The sequence below is a fragment of the Phaethon aethereus genome, assembly GCF_964289735.1.
Source record: "Phaethon aethereus genome assembly, chromosome: 18".
Lineage (NCBI taxonomy): Eukaryota > Metazoa > Chordata > Aves > Phaethontiformes > Phaethontidae > Phaethon > Phaethon aethereus.
This window is the reverse complement of record NC_138594.1, coordinates 10123722-10146810: the sequence shown is the minus strand read 5'-3', so window position 1 is coordinate 10146810 and position 23089 is coordinate 10123722. Positions and strand designations below refer to the sequence as shown.

General features: G+C 39.5%; 1 protein-coding gene across 2 annotated transcripts in view; it reads left to right on the top strand.

Moving 5' to 3' along the window:
• Positions 1–3608: 3608 nt before the first annotated feature.
• The window catches only part of TEX2 (testis expressed 2), a gene marked incomplete at both ends in the record, with an annotated part of 29578 nt that continues 10097 nt past the window's right edge, over positions 3609–23089 (top strand). The window contains 6 exons of one of the 2 annotated variants that reach the window (XM_082008186.1): positions 3609–5258; positions 12583–12783; positions 14434–14770; positions 15926–16173; positions 18619–18768; positions 20184–20283. In XM_082008186.1, coding sequence (XP_081864312.1) covers positions 3630–5258; positions 12583–12783; positions 14434–14770; positions 15926–16173; positions 18619–18768; positions 20184–20283 — 2665 coding nt within the window. Of the gene's footprint in view, positions 5259–12582; positions 12784–14433; positions 14771–15904; positions 16174–18618; positions 18769–20183; positions 20284–23089 lie in introns of both variants that reach the window. The other variant, XM_082008185.1, reaches the window with a different exon arrangement.

Genomic DNA, 23089 nt, shown 5'->3' with positions numbered 1-23089 from the left:
TTTGAAAATTTGATAGGAGATAGAGCTTTGAACAGCTGTGCTTGGGAAAAGCATGAACTGCCTTGTAGCAAAACTGGCCTATAAACAGGGTTGATTTAGAAAATTTCAGGAAGAGCAAAGAAGGCTAAAACTGATTATTTGCCCAAATAGAAATGGCTGTTCCTGGAAACCAGTCTCCTCAACTGAAATATCACTTGGGCCAAATGTCGAGGGCATTGGATACTACGGAGTTACCTTGCAAGTCATGGGCTGAGGATGCCAAAGTGCAAGCAGTTGGATTATGTTAATGTTCTGCTGCTGCCCTGTTGATAGTGCTGATTTAAGAATGTGCTTTTATAAGACATAATTCATGGTATAGTAACATGTTTAAGGGTAGGCAAATATTGATTAATCAACAGCTTCCTTCCTTTCTGTGTTAACTAGTTAATCGTGATGTAGAAGAATCTTGCCTGTTCAGTAAGCAGGAAAATCTTTTTTCAGTACATTTTGTGCGTGCAAGTAAAATTCATCTGTTTCAGGTAATTAGCACTGCATTAGCACAACATGGCAACTGGTGTTTAAACACGAGGTAATTAACTGTACAGTGTAAACATAGTGTGCTAAAGAACTAACTAAAACCATGAATTTCTAGCTGATTGAAAATAATGTACTAGAAATGTTATTTGGGGGCTTAAGGGGGCAGTTAATATCCTGTGTTGCTAGATTATTGATACACAGTGCCGAATGGGCAGAAGAGAAAGGGTTGGACATTCCAGGCTGATGCCAAAAGCATCGTGTGCAAGTGCAGCTCTTGTGTGGTTTCTTTGTTGTATTTTTGGTTTTTCCTTCCTTAGTGTATAGTGTTGCAATGGCTGAATGACCTGGAAAACGTGTAGGGTTTTTTGTACTTTTAAATTTTGGTTTGCTAGTCTTGCAGTTTCACAAATGGCACAAAATTGTTAGAGATGCGTGATAGCTGATGGTCCAGGACTAGGGAAATGGAAATAGAGTTGCATACATACCTTGTCCCCTAGTAGGTGTGGGTTTTTTTCTCTCCAACATAAATTTGGGTGCATTTGTCTAAAAAATTGGGAAGTTTGCAGTTTGAACTATGTGAAATGGAACCGTGTCTGTAGGAAGCATGGATTCCGTATGCTGCTGGTTTCCGAGTGCACTAATCCACCAGGGAAATGAAAGACTAAGTTTCTTACCAACTGTAACGCTCACCAAGTTTTATGTACATATGACTGATAAATGCATATCTAAACTTCTGAATAACTGAGAGTTCTTACTGCTGGGGTAAATAACTACTTGACGTACAGATGTGGCAGGAAAGTTAACGATCTGCTGAGTCCTAAGTGGGCTGCAGGTTACACTTCCATCACTGAGAGCGAGTTCTCCATTTAATACTTGTGCTTTGATATGTCAGATGGATTTTGGGGAGGACAGAAGAAAACTATTCCATGATAAAAGCTGAAGCCAGAACCTGATCTTGAGGTAGAATTTTGTCTCTTAAGTGGTTTGTCAGAAAAATGGTTAGGTGTCAAGTGGAAGCTTGACTAGGTTCTGAAAGCTTCTTTCGGTTCCTTGGATCCAAACTGGCTCCCCGATGTATACAGCAGAACTGGGACTGAAAATGGAAATTAAAGTGGAGGCTTTGCATGAAGAAGAATAGAGTCCAGCTCTTCTGTACAACCTGATTAGGAAGCACACGTATGCTAGAAGAAGCAAGGAATAAACTAGTCAACAATTTAGGAGCCATAAAATGGACAGCTATAGTGGGTAGCAAGTTGTGGACAGATACTCGCTTCTGTTCCAACATTACGGGTTAAGCTGGGTAACAAAAGAACTGCTGTTTTAAAACATTTAGCCCAGTTCATTTTACTGACAGGCTAAAAAATGAACAGCTCCATTTACAAGTATAAAGTGCTGCAACCTTTAGTGGGAAGATGATGACAAACAGGTGACACTGGCTTGCTGGATGATACAATCTGATAGCACAACTGTTGGTGAAGTGCACATTTCACCACCACCACATAATCATTCTTCTGAACTGCTCTCTAAACATCAGCAAAGGCCTCTCATTAATTCAGCTTGACAGTTCGATTACAGCATTTTAACACCTTCTGAAAAATAATTCAGTTACTGAAGTGGTAAACTTGCTGCCTTGACAATGAAGATAAAGTGCTGCCTCGCAGCCGGAAAGGCATGGCTAATCTTGTAATTCCTGCTCTGTCTTTGCGTATGGTCACCAGTGCCTTGGTTTAAATGTGTGATACTTCCTCTCTCTCTTATTCTAAGTCCACTTTCATGGGTCAATAAAATGCTTGAAATAGCACGTAGATGTAATTGATGTAAAAAGCAGGTGTGTTAGTGTAGCTATCGTATAAGCAGCCTGTGTGCACCGAACTGATCAGAGATCAGTATTTTCAAACAGTACCATTGCTATACCAGAGAGAACAGTTGCCTCTACTGAAGTGTCCTTACACATTCTTACAGCAAAACTGCTAGCAGTAATAAATTCTTTGCCTGGGTGTATACATTATCTGAGGTGGGTCTCAAACGTGGCTGTATCTGTGAAGTCTGATTCATGTCTTTTTGACAACTGTTAGTTTATACTGTCCATTGTTGAAGTCTTCGGAGCTACTTCATCTTGCTGTACTAGGGTTCTGCTAAAATATGTTTGTAACGGCTGTCTAGTCCTGGAATTCAGGAGGATATTAAAATGAAGTTCTGTCCATTTATGCTCTGGTTTTTGCCTGCAATTATTGGACTATTGTTTATCCTGATCATTTGTCCATACCTTGCAAAGCCTGGAAAAACAAAGACTACATGAAGACTTTTGCATATTTCTGACCTTGCTTTGAGTTTCAAACTTTGGTTTATTTAAAAGAGAAAAGAAAGCATGAATTACTGTATGTAGAAGGACCTGAGAGTTAGGAGTGGAGGATTTCAATGTGCTGGGGTGGGATGAGGCTTCTGGAACTCAGAAGGGCTTCTAGTGGGGAAAATAGGAAGGTGGCTTATCAGAGATGAACTATAATTTCAGAACACTTGAAGGTAATTTTAACAGCACAGCACTTCTTAATATTGCCATTTTGTGCTATGTGGAAACATGTTACCTAGCAAACAGTAACCTAGATCTGTAATTTTGAGCATACATATCTTCTGCTTGGTTTTTGTTGTTGTTGTTTTTCTATTTAGTTGGTTGTTTTTTCTATTTCTGTTGTGTCAGATTCTTCCTTAAAGATCATCTGAGAGGGTTTGGTAATGCTCTCCACTCCTATCCGTGATTGCTAATTGTTCTAAGCATGTTTTTCTCCTTGCCTTTGAATCTGTTCTTGCGTTCAATGATACTAAAAATGAGGTAGCTAAGCAGATGTGAAGGGTGTATTAACTAAAATATATATATATGTCTTATGCAACGAAATACATCTACAGTCAATTTCTTTAGTAACAGACAGCTTTAAATCCAGTGAGATGAATTGCATCCAGAGCGTTTTAATTTTCAACTGACTGACCTGTTGCGTATAACCTGTCTCTTGTGTTTGGCTTAACGCTTGAAAATAAGGGTGTTTGAAGGGGGAAAAATGCATTTAACATAGTATTACATTTTCTTCACAGACTCTGACACATCTCTGGGACCTGCAATGACAAGTCAGAACAGTAGCCATGCAGAGAAAACTGGTGAAATGTCCTCAAAGCAGTCAGCACCAAAAGTGCAGGTCCAACGATCTGTCTCCCGAGAAACCATCACTATTCATTTCTCTGCATTTGGGAAGGAGGAAGAAGAGGAGGAAGAGGAGTTTAAGGAATTTCTTGATGAGGAACTAGATGACCAAAGCATTGTAACAGCACTTGAAGCCAAGGAAGACCTCTGCTTTGAGCATACCGGCCATGATTTTTCTGGTCCAGCTACCTCGCTTAATATGGCCAACTCTGCATCGCTACTGTCCTCGTCATCTGCAGTTCTGCCAACTGCAGAAACTGTAAAGCTCTTGGATTCTCCTTCCACATCCCAAGTATTCAGTGCAGTGCCACTAGTGCTGTCTCCATCCTCATTCTCATGTCATACAGTTAGCTTATCAGGTGCACCACCACCTGTGGAACAGAAATCCAGCCTGTCGTCTTCCCCATCCTCATCGCCTTCCAGATCAGTTGCCAGCTCTAGTGGATCATCCACAGTTTCTAGTTCAAAGCCTTTTAAGGGTTTAGTTAAGTCCCTTTCAACAGATGTGGAACCAAAAGAACCCACCCCACCGATGCGACATAGACAGTTAATGAAAACCTTAGTAAAATCTCTGTCTACAGACACTTCTAAACAAGAATCTGAAGCTGTGTCTTACAGGCCACCCGACTCAAAGCTGAACTTGCATCTGTTCAAACAGTTCACTCAACCTCGAGCTACGGGTGGCGATTCTAAAACTGCCCCCTCATCTCCATTAACATCTCCATCTGACACTCGTTCTTTTTTTAAAGTACCTGAAATGGAGGCTAAAATTGAAGATACTAAAAGACGCCTTTCTGAAGTAATCTATGAGCCTTTTCAGCTGCTCAGTAAAATAATGGGTGATGAAAGTAGTAGCCACAGGCCCAAAGCCTTATCTTCAAGTGCTTCAGAACTCTCAAACCTTTCCAGTTTGAATGGCCATTTGGAAAGCAATAACAACTACAGCATTAAGGAAGAAGAATGTGATTCTGAAGGGGACTTCTATGGAAGTGACTCTAACCTGAATCAAAATGATCAGTCAAAAGCGGCGGAGGAACACGCAAAAGAGACAGAGACCAAAAGCTCTCAGTCTGCAAGCACAAAGGACATGAGTTCGAAAACTTCACTCGTACTTGAAAAATGTTCATTGTCTGCACTAGCGAGCAGAGAGGATGAGGAGTTTTGTGAACTGTATTCTGAAGACTTTTCCTTGCTAGAGGATGAAAGCAAAAATGATAAACCTACTGAAACTTTGCTTGATCCAGAGATGACTGAGGAAAATGGTACTGTGCTCAGTAGTGAAGATGAAAATAATCCATATGTGCAACAGCCTAAAGTACCAGTGAAAACTTTATACTTCTTAACACTGTTAGTCTATGCTTACTTTATTATCCCTCTACCTGGCTACTTAAGTGGACTCTTACTTGGAATGGCCCTTGGATTTATGATAGCTGTCTGTGTGATTTGGCTTCTTACTCCACGTAGTCATGAATATCTCAAATTGCATAAAAGTATGAAAAAGAGATGGAATACAGGAGCTCTAGACATCAAAGAACCTGAAATACTGAAGGTGAGGTCACGGCATGTTGTGTGTGTCCGCGTTATTTTGGGTAGAAATAGTAAACTAGATCTATTCTGAAGGTGTAAAAGCTGAATTATCCCCATTTGTAAATAGAGTATTAGGATCAGGTGGCTTTGGCAGGAGCACAAACTCTTTAGTATCCAAGAATATGTAAGACTTCAGTGTCCTTAAGGATTAGGAGAAAAACAGAATTGCTTCAAAAGTAAAAGGGGCAAATGGTTTTGCTGATGGATTTTAAATGATGCAGCTGAACTACTGAGAGCAAGTAATGTCAGAGTTTAGTATGTAAAGTAACATTTGTTTTTGAAGCTGCATCTTAAGAGATGTATTTTGTTTCTGGGGTATTTTACTGTCTAGGCAGTAATTTGTCTGTCTTTGTTCAAGCTAAGCAGATTCAAAAGCATTGTGTTCAAGTAAACCATAGACAGTTGGGGAGCATATGGATTCTCCTCAAACATTAGCTAATTAGAATGGGAGGAGGAATGAGTGATGAAAGGGATGTACTCATGGGTTATGATATCTGGTTCTGTGTGCTGCTATCTTGAATATTGTACGGTATAAGATGGATTAAAATTAAGTAAAATGTGTGCCCGACAGCTGGGTTTTAAATGAAGCTCTTAGAAAATGTATCCTCCCTCCTCTCTGCCCTTCCCCATTTCCACTTCTGGTTCACAACTGCAAGTTGCTGTTGCTTCAGTAGATCTGGCACATTGCTGTCTGTCCAGTTGTGGTCCATACAGTCACTCAGTTTTCAGTGGCTTTATGCTTCTTTGTCCCTGTCCTGCCTCTCCTGATCTCCCTCTGATGAATTAAAATAATATTTTTCCCAATTGCAGAATTCTGAACAGTAAAGCATCTACTGGTTTCTGATGTGCAATAGAAGCATTTCAGAATGATAGTGGTACAACCCTCACTTGATTCACTTGCTTATCAGAATATTTGTGTAAATATTAAATCCATCCTGGGCTTTCTGAAGGTGCATCTCCAGATGTGTGACAACACAAAGGTTGCATGAATTTAGGTAACTGAAAAATTGGAGAAATGGAGTATAATTGCCCATATGCTGAATACAGGCAGCAATTGCATGCCCAGCCTTGGTGCTGCTTTGATGTTCCCCGTTTTTCTTGATTTTTGGGACTTGTGGTCTTTATTTGCTGTTGTGAATGCAGACTGAACACTCCTGTCTCCCCAGTTGATTTACCTGCTGCCTGCATGTACAAATCTTGACAAACTTTCAGTTCTGTCCTTGTTGATTGGGTGCTGAGACCCAGCGTATAAATTTGCCTTGATACTTCAAAGCTGGTAAAGATCCTGATATTCATTGTTGGCTGGTGTTAAGCTGGCTCTTTGAGATGTTAGCTGTTATTCAGGAACCTTTAAACTGTATTTTGGTGACTTTTATCCAGGAGAGATATTATATGAGAATGGCTGTAGGCAAGAAATGAACTGTGCAGAGAAATCCGTATGAATGTAGATTAATGTTTTCTATGACTTGATAAGTATTTCTTGCACTCATTAACACACAAAGTAATTGTTCTTAATACGTAAAGCCCTATAAAAAGGCTTTTTAATGCTTCAGGAGTTAAAAACCAGCTCAGTGCCCATATTGTAGTGAAATAATGTCATGTGATTTAGCAGGTTGCAAGTTGTTATTCCCCCCTTACACAACTGTTTTCTATTTGCCTCTGTCAAAATGAGCACTGTACAGTTTAGATCCTCTGAAAAGTGAGATAAAGATTTAATCTGTGACAAAACCCATGTGAATATAGGAAATTAAAGTTGATGCTCTCGCATAAAGATGTTCTCTTCAGGACTTGTTGGTCTCGTATTCTGGCCTGAACTGCTTTCATGCCATTACGATAATGCTATGAGTAAGATCCCTTTATGGGGCTCTAGGAGCAGGGATTCTGCCAAACTGCTATCAGGCTATTTTTGTACAAGTACATGTGCATTCTCCCCCACGTAAACAGAAGTGCACATTTCCCTGGTTTCAAGAACTAGTGGAAAATTCCCCTCAGCAATTGCTGAAATTCCTGAACATTAGTATTGTCTCCCCCAAAATTGTTCCTTTGCAATGTGAAAGAATAAAATGCTGTTGTGCTGGTTAGTGTGTGCTTCTGTAGATTTCTGTGCTTATTTCACTTAACTGCCCTTGGTATTCGAGGGAGAACACCACTCCCCCAAGCAGACAATGCACACAAACCCCCTGCATCTTCGCTATATGTTTTCTTATCTTCTCATTCCCTTAGCCTTCAGTTCGCTAGCTTCCTTTTCCTTTTTTCCTCTGCCCACGTTTTTATTTTTTCCCTTCTTTAATGCATTAGTCTTTTCTAACTTCCTTATTGGCCTTCTGAAGGGTGCATTCCCTTGTGTGGTGCTGGCTGATACAAAAGGTTTTAAGTAACAGCTAAAATGGAAATGATAAATTTACCCTTTCCATTAGAACTTTTATGAGAAGGCTGTGTTGGCAGTGCCGGCTGGAGAAGTGAAGCTCTTTGAACCACCGCTGTACAGGAGGAGGAGGCTTTTTACCAGCATGCTGTTCCTGAGTATTACTGACGGGATTTCGTGTTTGATAGTGGCCTCTGGCAGACAAATGTGTGTTCCAGTTAAGGTGACGGTTACTTCTGTCCACCTTAAACCTTTTATTAGATCCTCTTTAGATTCCCTGTCAATAAAAGCTCAGAAACCTTTGAGTTACATTATTCCTCGTTTATCAAGCAAAATACTACTGAAGTATTACAAAATAGTGGTAATGAGAGGGATTCCCTAATGCAATTAGTGTGATTGGCGTGATCAACAGTCTTTCAAGAATTTCAGTGCTGGAGCATTTGGTTATATAATGTAATGATAATGGCTACTAAGCAATCTGTTGATTTGCTGATCCTTTTGTTTATGTGTTTGAAAATATCTTAGAAGTAATGATTTTTATTTATTTTATTTATTTTTACTTGCAGACCTGGTCTGAGCCCCCAGCCCTCAGGGTCTTTCATAAGCATCTTTTGCAGTTCCCCCCATCTCTCCTCTCAGGTTAAGTCATAACATGTCTGCAATCTTAAACTAAGTAACATTAAAACCTTGCTACTCCTCTGCAGTTCATACTTGCATGAATTATTCTGTTGAACTTGCAGTTCGAATAAAAAATTTGCAGCCCAGAGTCACAAAAGAGGAAAAGTAAACTGGGGTGGGCCTTTAAAAGTCCTTTTATGCAAGTGCGTTCCCCGGAGGGCCAGTTTAGGTGATAGTGCTGCTGTGACAGGGGTGACAAGCTGCACCCCAAAAGCCAGAAGTTCAGCCTCTGCTGTCTAATCACAGAATCACTAGGTTGGAAAGGACCTTTAAGATCATCAAGTCCAAAACATCAAGTCCAAATCATCCAAGTCCTGTCTAACAGACAGGCCAGATCCTGGTAGCGCATGTGTGGGCTTTTGAATAGTAACTGTGACCTTTGCTGTAAAAGCTGTGCTGCCCGATATTCAAACCCGCGACATTTTCAGGTTAGTTACCAAACTGGTGGTGAGGCACTGTCTCCTAATTTCAGCTGTGCATTCAGAGCAACTGCTGACCTTTATAAATGGAGATCACAGGATCAGCATAAATGGCAAGCAGCTGCAGCGTAGCATATGACTATGGTCATTGTCCTCCCTGAATTACTACATTTCTTATTTTAACAACTTTGCTTGTACAAAAAAGACCCATCATACAGTCGTTCCTCTCTTACACAAGGAAATCCATTGTTGTTTCAGTAGTTTGGGAAAATTCATCTGTTGCTAGCACATTATGGTAATGTAACTTCTCTGTTTAGGTGCATTGCAAAATGGTTTCCATAGGCTGTGGATCTTTTGTTCCAGTTTGGTTTTGCAAAGAGAGGGCAGAGGTATTTCCGCTAAAATTGTTCTTAAAATGCAGGAACTTTGGCATTGATTTTGGGATTTCTTGGATAACCTTCTCAAAAATGTTTTTTATGCTAGATGAAACTATTTACAAAAATGAAAATTGCTGAAGTGAGAAGGAAGATGTGTTGTTTCCCCCTTTAACGCTGTTAGATATATGGGGGAGAAAAATTACTGCAGCTGGCACACTTTCTCAGATTCATTAGTAGAGTGAAGACTCATCACTGGATGAAGTATTTCACTCTCAGCCATGCAATGTTTCTCTGTGTTACAAAGTAACTTGAAAATTGAGTGCAAAAAGGAATCAGTGCAAATCAGTTTCCTTAGAAATTAGGAAACTAGAAATTTATGTACAAGGAGGGATTGTAGTAATGTGTTATGGTATCTCTTGCACCCTGACTGTTGGCTAGGTGTCTGAAAATAAAACCCCAAATACTTGAATTTAAACTTCTATATCTTGTTTTGTTGGGCTATGCCTCAAATACATGAAGCAGCCAATCTCTTCCTCATATAGCAATTCCTATGTAGGCTGCTGTTTTAGGTGGTAAATGTGTTTGTTCTGTCTGTTCTAGACTTTCAACGCTCAGTACCTTAAGCAGCCAGAAATCATTGTTAAAAGCCTTGGACGGGTTCTTCAGTTGCTAATAACCTGATTGTTGTGCTATGAGAAGCAGCGTTTGCACTCCTGTTGGGTTTGTTATGAGTGAGCAGGGGAGGCGAGGTTCGAGAGTTGTGTGTTTGGCAGATTATAGAGCTAATCCATTTGTTTGAAGTGGAAAGCCTGGGCGCATGGTAGGGATCAGGAAAGCAGGTGGGACTTTCCAAGGCTCCTCAATGCTGAAAGAGAAGCAGGAATATACAAACTGAGGAAGCAGAGATTCTGTTTTGTTTCTTTTTGCCCTTTAAATTCAGTGTGTCTTGCTGTTGCTGGGAAGAAGGAGGCAGTCTTCAAAAGGGCCTCTCCTCTGCTGTTTTCCTGTGGCAGAAAGGCTGGCAATGGCACCGTTACGGAAGAAACTGGATAGGAAAGGTGCTGGTCTAGTGGATGACATACCAGAAGAATTTAGAATCCTGTTCGTTGGACTTGTTTAAGTCACTTACCGTAGGCTGGGCCTTGCGCCTTTTTATCACAGCTGTGGCTATGGCATCTCCGTATGTGCTGGAGGGATAAAATTGAACTATAAGGATGCCTGTAAGGATGTTGGATAACAGTCATATAGCTGCTGAGAAGGTATAGCAAAGTTTGTGCATCTGATGTGTGTCCCAAGGTGTTCATGTCATCTCAACTCTCAGCTCTTCATCTTTGAAGAAGATGGATTCATGGATTTTTACTTCTTACTATGGTACATGGCAGTCAAGAGAATTATGCGTAAATCACGCCTTGTTTTCATTGCTACACGTCCTCTGCTCAGCTCACGTGCTGGTGTCAGAAAACTCCAGCCAGTTTTACCTCAAGCAGGATGTTAAGGATGCTTCCAAGTGTACTCTGACCTTCCTTCTTGGGTACCACACGTACCCAGAGGTTTCCAACCCTCCTACTAAAAATAACATCATAGCTTATTCCAGTTACAAAAAAGGCTTGTGTGGCTAAGCTTCATATAAAGATCCACTTTCCAAGTATCCCTTTCTCTTTGTGCCAGCCTGTGTGGTCTTTGGCTGAACTGCCTTGCAGAAGGCGGCAATAAACTTTTGAGGCAGCAAATTTTCATCTCTAGTTTGCCTGGCTGCAGGCTCCAGACTTCGGTGCCTGAGCTAGAAATAGCTTGCAGATCTGATCTGGAGGGCAGGTGGGAGTCTCTCCAGAGATCTGTGGGCCATATGGATATTCCAGTTCTGCACAGAGTGAATGGCTCACAGTGGCTTCAGGCAACTCACGTGATGTCCTTGCGCTTCAGTAAGTCCACCTGGAGTTCCTGGCTGAAAATTAATTGCTGTCTGCTCAAAGATGTCTTGGCTTAATAATTTCTAGGAAGGAAATGGGATGTGCTCAAACATACATCAACCCTGCTGTGCAGAACCTTGATGGTTTATAGAAAACTCTTCCTCATGCATTGTATTTTCTATATGGTAGTTGAATATAACCCAGTGTAAGCAAAAAACCCAAACACAAAGCTTCTTCAAAGAGCATGTGTTGGTATAATATATATGTTCTGTTAATAAAAGAAGTCATCTGCTCTGGAGCCGAGCAAAGATGAATGGCTTAATCTTTCCTTAACATAAAATAAATGCTAATTTATCTAGGTTTTCAGGATTTATAGGGAAAATGGAGCTAGATGTTGGAGTAAGCAAAACACAGATAGCACTGTTCCTATGGCACCTAAGAAAGTGTATGCTGTCTACTTTGAGAAATGATATGGCACTGAAGTAAATGAGCATTAAACCAAAATTTACATTTCTATATGTGGGTGGAAACTTACAAGTTGAAAATGTTGCAGTAATGGGATGTTTTGCATAAAGTTTTTACAACTTTTTGTTTTGAAGAATACTAGGGATGCTCCTTCAGCTCTTCCCCCTATTACACTCACCTAGGTATTTATAAAGATGCCATTTTACTTGATGCTCCTCGTGTTTCCTTCACTTTCTGTTGACACTAGTGAATATTGAATTAAGGTTTTGATGTGTAGGTGGAAGTAATTATCAAAGTATGTTGTAGGGCAGGTTAAGAGAAGGAAAACTTGTCTTCCTTGAATGAGTAACTGGCTTGTCTTCTGCTCCATTTATCGTCTTTCATTTTCTATAAGCAGGTGTTAGAGGACTAACATCACCTCCATGGTTAGAGTCAGCACCTACGGGCTTGTTACGACAGGGCTGGCTTCTTAGTTTTCTGCTTCTTTCACTGCACAGGAACGAATGAAATTGAATCCCCACGTGACTCCTGTGTTGTAACTGGGCAGTTACACAACATGTTAAATGGTGTTGAATGGTGATGGTGTGTTAAAACAAGCTCCGTTGTGGTCTTCCACTCGGTCCTTAATTGTTGGTGATTCAAATGTCAGTCATGTCTGTAAGCAGACAGACTGTTTGCTCTGCGTTGACTGCTGGTGATTAAGATGTCCGTGCCTGCTGTACGCAGCCGGCTGCTCTGCAGCGTGCCCTCCCTGGCTGCCTCATGGCTTCCCAGCAAGCCTGCGTCTGCAGGTCTCGCAGCGTTTCCTGAAGATGAGGTAGAAGAGCACGGCACTACATACACAAAATGATTTACTCAGAAAAACAGATTGTGGGCTTGGGATACAGTCCTCATCTTGTGCTCTGTCAGTTTGGTGCTACCTCACTTAGGGCGTTTACTGCTTTGTTGTATTAGTACAATAAGTGATGCAACTTTGGCAAAAGCTTGGATAATTATTTAAAACTTTGATGTACATGCTGTACTTGGTTTTCCAGCAGCTTAAACGCCTGTCAACAAGTGTTTTCTTCTCTAGGGATGGATGAATGAAATTTATAATTATGATCCAGAAACATACCATGCTACGTTGACTCACTCTGTCTATGTGCGACTCGAAGGAAGCACCTTAAGACTTTCAAAACCTAATAAAAATATTTCTAGAAGGGCTGTGTACAATGAGCCAAAGCCTGAAGTCACGTACATCAGCCAGAAAATTTATGAGCTTACAGAGAGCAAGGTGAGTGTGCCTTACTTATGTCTGATTTTAACAAAGAATACTTTGAAATGTTTGTTTTTTCTTTTTAAACTTCGAAAATTCTTTTCACTCCTCTAGATTCATGTGCTGTTATTCTGTAAACAAAACTGTTGTCGTGACTAATTTGCAAAAGATTGTGCTGGGGAGGAAGACTGAACAGATTTAGAGAAAAATACATATTTACACAGTAAAGGAAAAGCATGATTTTCCTCTGTCAGTTTAAAGCAGAAGTTAACACGTGGGACTTTAGAGAATTGTTGCCCATACATTAGATTGCCTCATGACTGTTCTGAAGCTTACACCAAAATGCATCATCTCAGGTGGTTGTCTCTATCCAAAGGCCGTTTAGACAACACTTGCATTTCACTTGAAGGAGGGAAGTATGTTGTATGTGGATGTAAAAGAGGACAGCAAGAGGTGACTGGAACAGACACGACTTGCTGTTGGTACCCACTGTCTAGGGAAGGAGATTGGGATTTTTGCAATTGGAAGAGTGAATCAAGAATGATGCTGGAAACAGTTTTCCATGTTATTTGCCTCCCTCAAATCTGTGAAGTTACCATGGGAAGTTGATTCCGTTGGCATTTTACTAAGTAATACATCAATATCCCATCATTAAAAGAATGTTTTTTTTTTTTAATGTGCTGCATCAGTAGAGGGCCTTGGCAGTACAGCTGTAGGAGGAAACTACCAATTGACTGTGGAAGTTGGGGGAGAGAGGGACCAAGGTGATAGTGAGGAAAACCTCCCTTTGTATCCCTGAATTGTATGGGAAAGGAGCTTGCTGTCAGCTCCATTAAAAGAAGATGGTGAGAAAGATAAAACAAAAAGTTAGGTTGCTGCCTACTGCCAATTTGTTTTCCCGTAACGAAGACAGGCAAAGCTATCACATGCTAGAAGAGCACTTGACTGACAGTTGTTCTCCATGGTGTCTTAGAAAAATTTCCAGTACTTCCCCTTTCCCCCACCCCCAGCTGGTCGCATGGGGCTGGATTCCCTGCGTGTAATAAGCAAATCATGTCTCTCCAAGGTATTTACCCACAGTTTTTGGAGAACACAGGTAAGTTCAGTCCTTAGATTAGAATTTTTAAGTCTTATTACTCTTCTCATCACTTGCAGTGTTTCAATTCTCTCTGAATATACTGAATTTAGAACAGAATTTATAAATAAAGGAATAAAATAACTTTATTCCTTGATTCTCACATACTTGATGTGACTATTACCAAGTTCAAACACTCAATTTCATGAGGTGGGCCTGAAAAGTTGAGTTTTAAAACTCAGTTTAGAGTCTCATTGCCTACTGGCACAGAAATAAGGTTCTTGTTTTTTCTGTTTTTTTCTGCATAATTATGAGAATAAGATCTTTTAAATGAAAACTGAATTTCCTCACATGATTGTAGAAGTCTAAGCTACTTGAATGGTCCTTGTTTTAATTCCAAGGCTATGGCTCGCCAAGGACATAGTGACAGCAGTGGACCAGACATCAACCAGCTATAAGTTGAGTCAGTTAAACCCAGCAGATCCAATGTAGGATCTATATGTCTCGTGTTCCTATGTTCTTTGTGTGACTAAAGAAACGTAGAAGATACAACTGAAAAGTAAGTTAATTTAACCCTTTAATTTATCCTTCAGATTTCCCTGGTTCCTCAGAGTCTGGCACGAAAACGGATTTGGAATAAGAAGTACCCAATTTGCATTGAACTTGCTAGACAGGATGACTTTATGGCTAAGGCCCAGACTGATAAAGAGAATACAGAGGAAAAGTTATGTGCTGAAAAAGTGGACTTGAACAATGAAGAAGCCAAGAAACCTCAGGATGGAGCAAAGTACACTAGCCAAAAGGATCAAGTGCTTTATCTCTTTGGAAGGACAGGTAGGGAGAAGGAGGAATGGTTCAGAAGGTTCCTTCTCGCATCCAAGCTGAAGTCTGAAGCAAAGAAGCTATCCAGTTTATCTGGGAGCAAGCCAGGTATTCAAATTTTGTATTCTAGTAAAAGCATCTATTAAAAGAAACAAACCATAGTTATGTTTTTCCACTGGTAGTTATAGCAACTGTGGAGCCATAGTCATCTTTACAGACAAATAATACTGAAGGCACTCTTCTGCTCCTTATCTTGGCCTCTCATTCCCACCTTCCTACCCTGCCTTTTCCTCTCTTGGCTGTATGACCTCAACTATTCTTACTATTTTTAGACTTTTATGTGAATACACTATTTTTAAGTGACTGTAACAACTCCGGTAATTTTTGTTAGGATGAATTGTTTAATTGTTTTTTTTTTTTTCCTCTGTACTGTTGGAACTGTTGTCAATGTTTGCAGTATTAGACTCAGTCCTCTTGCTACCCGTTCTTCTTCCTCCATCCTTCCACTCCAGTGTCCTGTAAAGACTAAAAAGCTCTCTCATGGGTTAATGTCACAAGCAAACACGTTTTAGTGTTTAAATAAAAAGTCCTGTGCTAGTAATATATCTGAACTAACAAACATGTTAGTCTACAGTATTGATCAAATGTTTGAAATATTAATTTAGAACCATCCTCTGATATAATTTTAAATCTGAATGACTCATGCTTTTCTGTCTTTATCTTCTGAGAAGCTTTTAAAAAAAAATTGGTTAACATCATTATTTCTGGCACATAACTTCTCGAAATGCAAATGCAAAATTAATGGCTAATTAAAATTCTAATAGTTACATGCTTTTGACAGTCCTTTTAATTGTAACAGCCTATAATTAAATTTTTTTAAAAAGTTTAGTTATAGGTACATTTTAATCACATGACTTTTATTTTAGGCATTCCTCAACAGGGCTGTTGGAAATTCTGCCATATGTTATACGTATGTGAGTGTCCATATTTAAATATGCTATTTGATCAGCTGAGTTTTCCAGTCCCACATCCTGCTGAGTGCTGAATCATACCAAATATTGACTCATTTGGGTTTAGGACCACCTAAGCACACAGTAGTGCAATTTACTTTTACCCTTCAAAATGAGAAAGCACTACTCTGGTCTTTTTTCAGAATAAATTATATTTGCAAGCTAACTTTTCCTTTTTAGTGTTTGATCATACACTGCTATTGGACTGTCAGATTCCTTTTCTGCTAAACAGGTATTATTCCTTTCAATTTAGGTATCTTGCCAACCCACAGTAGAACTGATAGTCAATCTGGAGTTCTCACACACAGCCGAAGCAGCAGCAAGGGAAGTGCAGAAGAAATTGCATCCCAGCCGAAGCACAAGGATCTGGCTGGCAACGTGCGGCAGAAAATGCTTCTGGACTACAATATTTATATGGCAAAGTGTGTTCCCCAGGAAAAAAAAAGCCCTTCAGGTAGTCCAGTCCTCAGTGCAGATAGCAGCCCTACAGCTGTGAAGAAGGTAATACTTTTCCCCCAAAAGATACATTTGAGGTGGTGATATATTTTATATTCTTAACTACTACTTTAAAGATTAGTTATGTAGAAAGAAAACTTAATTTCTTTAACTAAAGGTTGGACCTAAACTTTTTTTAAAGTCCACATGGGTTTTCATGCTTGCCAGTTCCCTGTTGACCATGGTTTCTTCTCACTGTAACATACAAGTTTTTCATTGATTTAGTTTGATTTCTTATCTCCCAAGAATGTCTGTGTTTTTTCTGGCTTTTGTGGTGTCTTGTACAGACAGCTGTAAGATTGTACAGCTGAAGGCAATATGGCCGTAGATTTTCTTAATTAGTAATGCATAGGTGTGTCCTAAAAACCATTGGTCCCGAAAGAACTTATATCTTATGCTTAAGATTAAAACAAAGCAACCAAAAAAATAAAACAAAATTCCACAAACCTCACTTCCCAATAGTAGTAAAAAGTTAAATTTTTTGGTGTATATTCTAAAGTAGATTGAACTAAAAGCATGTTTTTGAGGTTTGGCTTGTTTAAACCATTTAAGTGGAATTTTTAGTACTTTATAGTAAAATTGATCTTCATTTTCTGCTGATTGTGGGGATCTAAAGGCTGTCTACCATTCCTGCATGCATCTGAGCACCTGATTGGGGCAGAATTGTCATATAACACAAGTACAAGTTGGATGCTGTTTGTAGCAGTTTTTCAGCACAGATAGTACACTATAAAATCTGTTTTCAGCCCACATTTGGCTTCGCTCACGCACTCTGGATCACATGAAGCAGTGCTTTTTTCCCTGGAACTGAGAACTGGTTTTCTGTTGTGTGTTTCAGAAAGTGCTTAACCTCTTCAGTGCTTCTCATGGCAGTGTTGCCATGCGCAGGGTTAGGAATTTGCCTTTAGTATGTACCTGATGTGGTCCTCTGGCTGTGGCTTTGACAACAGTGGGACCATTTTTACTGCAGTATACCTGCTGCTTGGGTTGATTTGGGGACAGAAATGGAATTGGTTCTTGTATAGACTACAGCTTGATTTGGACAGTCTTGCTCAGTAAGACATAAAGCATGGATGGATGGATCGTATGGTTTCCGTTTTTTAAATATCTTTTAAAGCACTACTAAATGTGTTAGTATGTGTAGTACATAGCAGCATAATAGTGAACAATGTCTATAGCTCCGACTGATCCTTTGGCTTCTTGGACTGCATTTGAATCACTCTTAATAAACAGACCCTTAATATTAAGTACGACACTCTTAATAAATGGATCCTTAACGTTAAGTATGATTACCGTTAATTTAAAAACTGTAATTTGTGTCATGCATCTTTGTTGCCAGACTTTCATACGATGTCCAGAAAGGAGCAGGAGGCCATGGGATAGCATGCAAATAAACACATCTTGTGCGCCCCCAGCAAAAAAAGATACTCTAGCCTCTGACAACGCCCGAAGCAGTGATGAATTCGCTGCTGAATCTGGCACGTGTCAGAAATCATTCTATAAATAGATGAACAGTGCTGGCAGGAAACGTGCGTCACAGCAGAAGCTACTAGCCCAGCAATTCTGCCCGCGTGAGGCTGCAGCCTCTGGGAGCACTCATTGCCAAGAAGTGGTGTTCAGAACTGTAGCATCTACCTGACTCCTCTTGGAAAGCACTCCTTTTCTGCTGGCTTCAGGATTTCTGCCTGTAAATAGTGAAAGGCAAATTCTCCTTTCATTGCAGGCAGCTGAGAGACATTAAGTATGTTGTCTTTCCTTCATGGAAACCTCCTGGTTTTAATGAAATATGTGATAGCATGTACACACCCAAAATTATTTCAGCTGCCTTTGCTTTAATATCTGTAGTCAGTGATGCAACATCTGAACATAGATCTCCAAGTGTTTTGAAACCAAGACATAATCCTCTTGGACTGTAATCAAAACCTTTAATGCAGCAAACAATATGGTTTCCTGAATCCCATATACAAACACTGGAAGGAAGAATTTGTTTCCCTATACTGCATTTGTTTATCATCTATTTGTGATGTTTCTGAATGGGATTGAAGGATGTAAGATTGGGTCTTGCTTTCCTATTTTTTGATAATACTAAAGAAGAGTAGCTGTTCTTCTAGATCCTATTGGGAAGAGAGAGCGTCTCGGCTACAGACACATTTCTAAGTCTGCTCACTCTGCGCTTACATGCTGTTTCTGTCAGAGGTTAAGTTACATACAACTTTCTCATTTCATTGCCAGAGGTGAATCTATATCTGTGTGGTCTTATTCACTCTGTTGCATGTCAGGATGATGACAAGCGAGCTCATGTCACACCAGCTGATGTGGTTGTAAATCTGCTAGCTGTGTTGAGCATTTAGTGTTCTTGGCAAACCTGGGCTCTAACACAGAACTTCTCAGAGTAAATGAGGCCTTTTCTGACCATGTTATAGAGCTGAATAACCTGCTCTGTGTTTTCAGTTACCGGATGCCCACGTGGAAGCTGAAGAAGAAGAACAGGAGGCCTGGGTGAATGCTTTGCTTGGAAGAATATTTTGGGATTTTTTAGGAGAAAAGTATTGGTCTGATCTAGTGTCAAAGAAGATCCAAATGAAACTTAGCAAGATAAAGGTAACTAATCTGGAGATTTACACTACACATTTCTTATGGAGGAAAACAAACGTACAGTCTTTAAGCTTTAAAACAGTAGAAGAAACACTTACTTCACAGTTGTATGTAAAAGACAAGTAAATAAATGTGAAGCAGAGTTCCAGTTCAGCTTTGCTATCCATTTCACAGGAGGCTCTCAACATGTTAGCTTTGCTGCTTCAGTTTCAAGTGAACTACAGCTGGATTAACTACTTGTGTCTGAAGTTTTTATGTAAAAAGTAGAAGTATTATTGTATTTATTTCAGGGATAAATAGAATTGCTTATAAGTTATGAAATCTGCTTTGGGAAGTAGTAGATTGCCTTTAAGATGGAGGAGATCGGGAAACCACAATTCTAATGTGCTCCTGTTAGCTTCATATAAACACGGCTTGCAGGAGAGGTCAGTGGGAGTAACAGTCAGGGGAAGAGCTGTTTGTGGGGTGATTGGTTAGAATTGTGCATCAACTGCCTGAGCTCAAAGGGTGAAGGGAGGGGTGATGCTTTTGAGTGACTTTTGGGTCTTCCCTTTCCGTTCTGTAACTTCTGAACAGCAGTAGTTAATCACAGGGCTGTTTAGCTCCTGATGTTTGGGGAGGAGTTCGCCTGTTCCTAAAGGCAAAGGGAGATGTAGTCTTGCTGACAAAAGCTGTGAAATTTAGCTGCCAGCACCAGCTGTGAGATAGTATTGCTTGTGCTTTGGGAAATAAGCAGTAACCTAGTTCTGCCCTGGCTGTTTCCACAGTTGTGACAGCAGGGTACCCAAACATCTCATTGAAAACAGTTTAAGTGGAAAAACTGGGAATGTGGGATGGATGTATTTTTGATAGGTTAAAGCACTGTCTGTTGACAGGAGATCTAATTGATAGGAATTCTAAATACTTACAGAAAATAGAACCTAAATCATCATGATTCTGTGCCTCTGTTATACTAACATTATGATACAGATTTAAAAGCTAATGTGCTATGAAAGAATTTGCCAAAGATAAAAATAGCCGAGACGTTGATATAACTGCAACTATAAAATATGTGACTGAATTTAAATTTCAAAGCAGTCTTTATTTATTCATAGTAAAATAGAGTTTACACTTAATTCTTGAGCTTTTTACATGCCTTGACTAAAAAGCATGCTGGAGGTTTAAGATCAGCAGCTGAACTTCAGCATAGTTGTGAAGACATTCCAAGTTCAAATGCTGAATGTCTCCCTAAAATATTATTTTGAAACTGATAACTGCAAAATCCTAGAACGGGAACAAACCTGTGTAATGGTATTTTTGTTCTTTCACTGGTGACTTTTCAGCTCAAGCCATTCCTTAAGTTTAATGACCTTTCTTCTCTTAGGAAGCAATGATTTTTAGTTTCATAACATGGATTTGATTTTTACATTCTGTTCTTTTAGCTGCCGTACTTCATGAATGAACTAACTTTAACTGAGCTTGACATGGGGATAGCAGTGCCGAAGATCCTTCAAGCCTTCAAACCTTCTGTTGATCACAGAGGTAAAATACGTGCTTCCTCTTCTGGTTTTGCCAGGTTCATGCCTTCGTACCTGTGGAGAACAGAATTTTGATCTGTTTATCTTATGGGTGTTTTAATCAGAGGAAGGTATACTTAATAAGGGCTTACTCTGAGGAGCTACTGAGTGGTCTCTATCTCCAATAGTAGTAGCATCAGGCTTGGTATGAACATAATTCTATAGATATGGAAATACGATTGTGTCTTTCACTTGGCAAGAATTACTGAACAGAAACTACAATTTGCATGCAACAGAGATGCAGACCTGTATCTGGTACTGTGTCATGGACTACAGAGAGCAAAGTACATCTGCTCAAGACAGATCTGATTCTGTACCATAGCAGAAAACAGATATGTCTCTCTTCAAGAGAAGTTGCCCTGTTCTGAAAACAGTGATCAAGAAAATACAGTTTTAAAACTCAGAAAACAAGAATACAGTGTTGCTTTGAAAAGAAACTTCAAAAATACAGCATCATTTTATGTCTTTAATATTAAATATGGATTTTTTTCTAAGCTGAATGACTTTCATACTACAGCTTTATGAATCAGAACTGTGTTTCTTTCTTTGCTGTTTCTGGCTTGCCTTTGGTCACAGGAGTACATTTGAGGATACTCTTGTCACTTAAGTAGTTTCACAAAAGGACAAACTTCGGTTAAAGTTTTTTAGCTTAGAAGTATTTGTTCTACATGCTGAGGAGAGGTAGATGCCATCTTTCTTCTAAGACGTGTAATCAGAGCAGTTTTAAATTGTTTCTGAGTGTATTAAGGGTTTCTTAACTTGTCTCCTCTCACTCCATTCGTTCCTTTAGTTACCATGTTGTTTCAGTGGGCTGGAGAAGTGAAAGACAATTACTTAACACAAGGTGGAGAAGTTTCTAATTGGTCTAAAGGGAGATATTTCCTTGGAGGACCTGTTGTTGTGCACCTATGGATTGCATGGCAAATGACTTATTTTTGTTTTAAACTGCTATTCATTCATTCACTTCATTGTTTGATGAAGGTATCAAAATAATTTCTAGATGATGCTAAAACCAATAAACTGGTAGTGAGATGGTAGGAATTTAATTACAGGCCAGCGATGAGCCGAACTGCAACAAGTCTCAGTAGCATATTTAGAACAATAACAACAAATGAGGACAGAGCAAAGTTTGAGCAGGTAACTAGCTGAAAATCGTAAGAGGATTAATCTTCACTAGCTCTCCTGTGCAGTGTTTCTAAGTGAGGAACAGACTATTGTGTTTCTTTACGTCTTCTCAGAGCATGAGGGTATTGAACACACAGCAGGTATACAGTACCATGTCCTTTGTTGCAGTGCTGGTTGGAGGAGATTGCAGTGCTGAACTGGGCGGGTTTGAGAGGGGGTTCTGTTCACTGGGGTCTTCTCAAGATCTTGGTTCCGCTCACTGTTCTTAAAGGTCAAGCAACAGTGGCTCCCCAGGATGTGGAAGTTGTGATAGAATTCAGCAGTGCACAGTATTAGATAATGAGCCAGTTTCTGCTCAGAAGCAATTTAGGCTTCATCTTTGCTCATATTATATAGTTTGGACCTGGTCTTTTGAAGGTTTTTAAGGTTTATTTAACTGTAGTTTTGATGCCAGTTTGATGTAGTTTGTCTGCCACTCTTACTACCATGCTCTTCTCCAACTCAGATGAACAGTTATCATCAGACTTTTGTGAGAATACCAGACGCATGAAATTTTGGAGGAAATAAATAAACTTTATCACTAGTATTAAAAATGTTGTCCCACTCAAACCACTGATTGAAAACCTAAGAATGTTAGTAATCTCTAACCTTGCCCTCATAAAAGTGTAAACAAAACAGACTTTGGGGAATTATTAAAATTCTCTTGGACAAACATAACATGTTAACTAATGCTGCCTGTTGTATCCAACTATTGTTTGCCCTTATCTCACTTGAGACTTGCAACTCTGGGGAAAAGCCTTATCTATAAAACACTGGGTACTTCGCTCTCAACTTCTTGAAAGTATATTTTTCACTGAGCTTTATAAACAAAGTAAGTTGTTGCCATGAGGAACAAAAACTGTCTTTTAAGAGAAATAAAATTTGAATAGCTAGCATAAGCTCATGTGCAGTCAGTATTCGGGTACTAAAACATATTGCTGCTTCTTGTCATATGCTTCCTGCCTGGGACAGCAGGTTCTCCACAGTACTTAGGACATCCTCTACTGTTCCCAGTAGCAAAGTGGCTTCACTGTTGGTAGAAATTTTATATTGAGTTACAGAAAACAAAGTGAAAATTTCTTAAAATCGTTACATGCATGATACTTGCTAAGTGGTTTCGTGGTTTGTTTTTAAATGAACTTATGCTTTGAGGTTCTTGTCAGAGTGTTTCCTTTTGCCTAGATTGAAACATTTTTTGAATTCCTTTCTCAGTTCTCATAACATTAGTTTTAACCGAAGACTGTGTTTCTGAGTCATGAGATGGGATTTAGGATACTTGCTGAACACTTGGCTTCAATTAGTTGCCGACGACAGCAGTGAGAACAACTTTTTCAGTTAAACTGCGAGAAGCAAACATTTATGGTGGAATTTGTAATCCTTGTAACTTCTTTCATATTGTTGAATGACATGTGAACTCTTAGTATTTGGGTTTTTAAGAGTTTGCAGTGAATAATTGCTGAAATAAGTTATTTTGCTATTGTACTTAAAAGGACATAAATGAATAATGATGATTGGAAATGCTTGTTTTCTTAGGGATAAATGTATTTGTTGGTAAGTTGACCTATGAATAAACCACACATGGGGGAAGAAAAAAATACTAAAGCTTC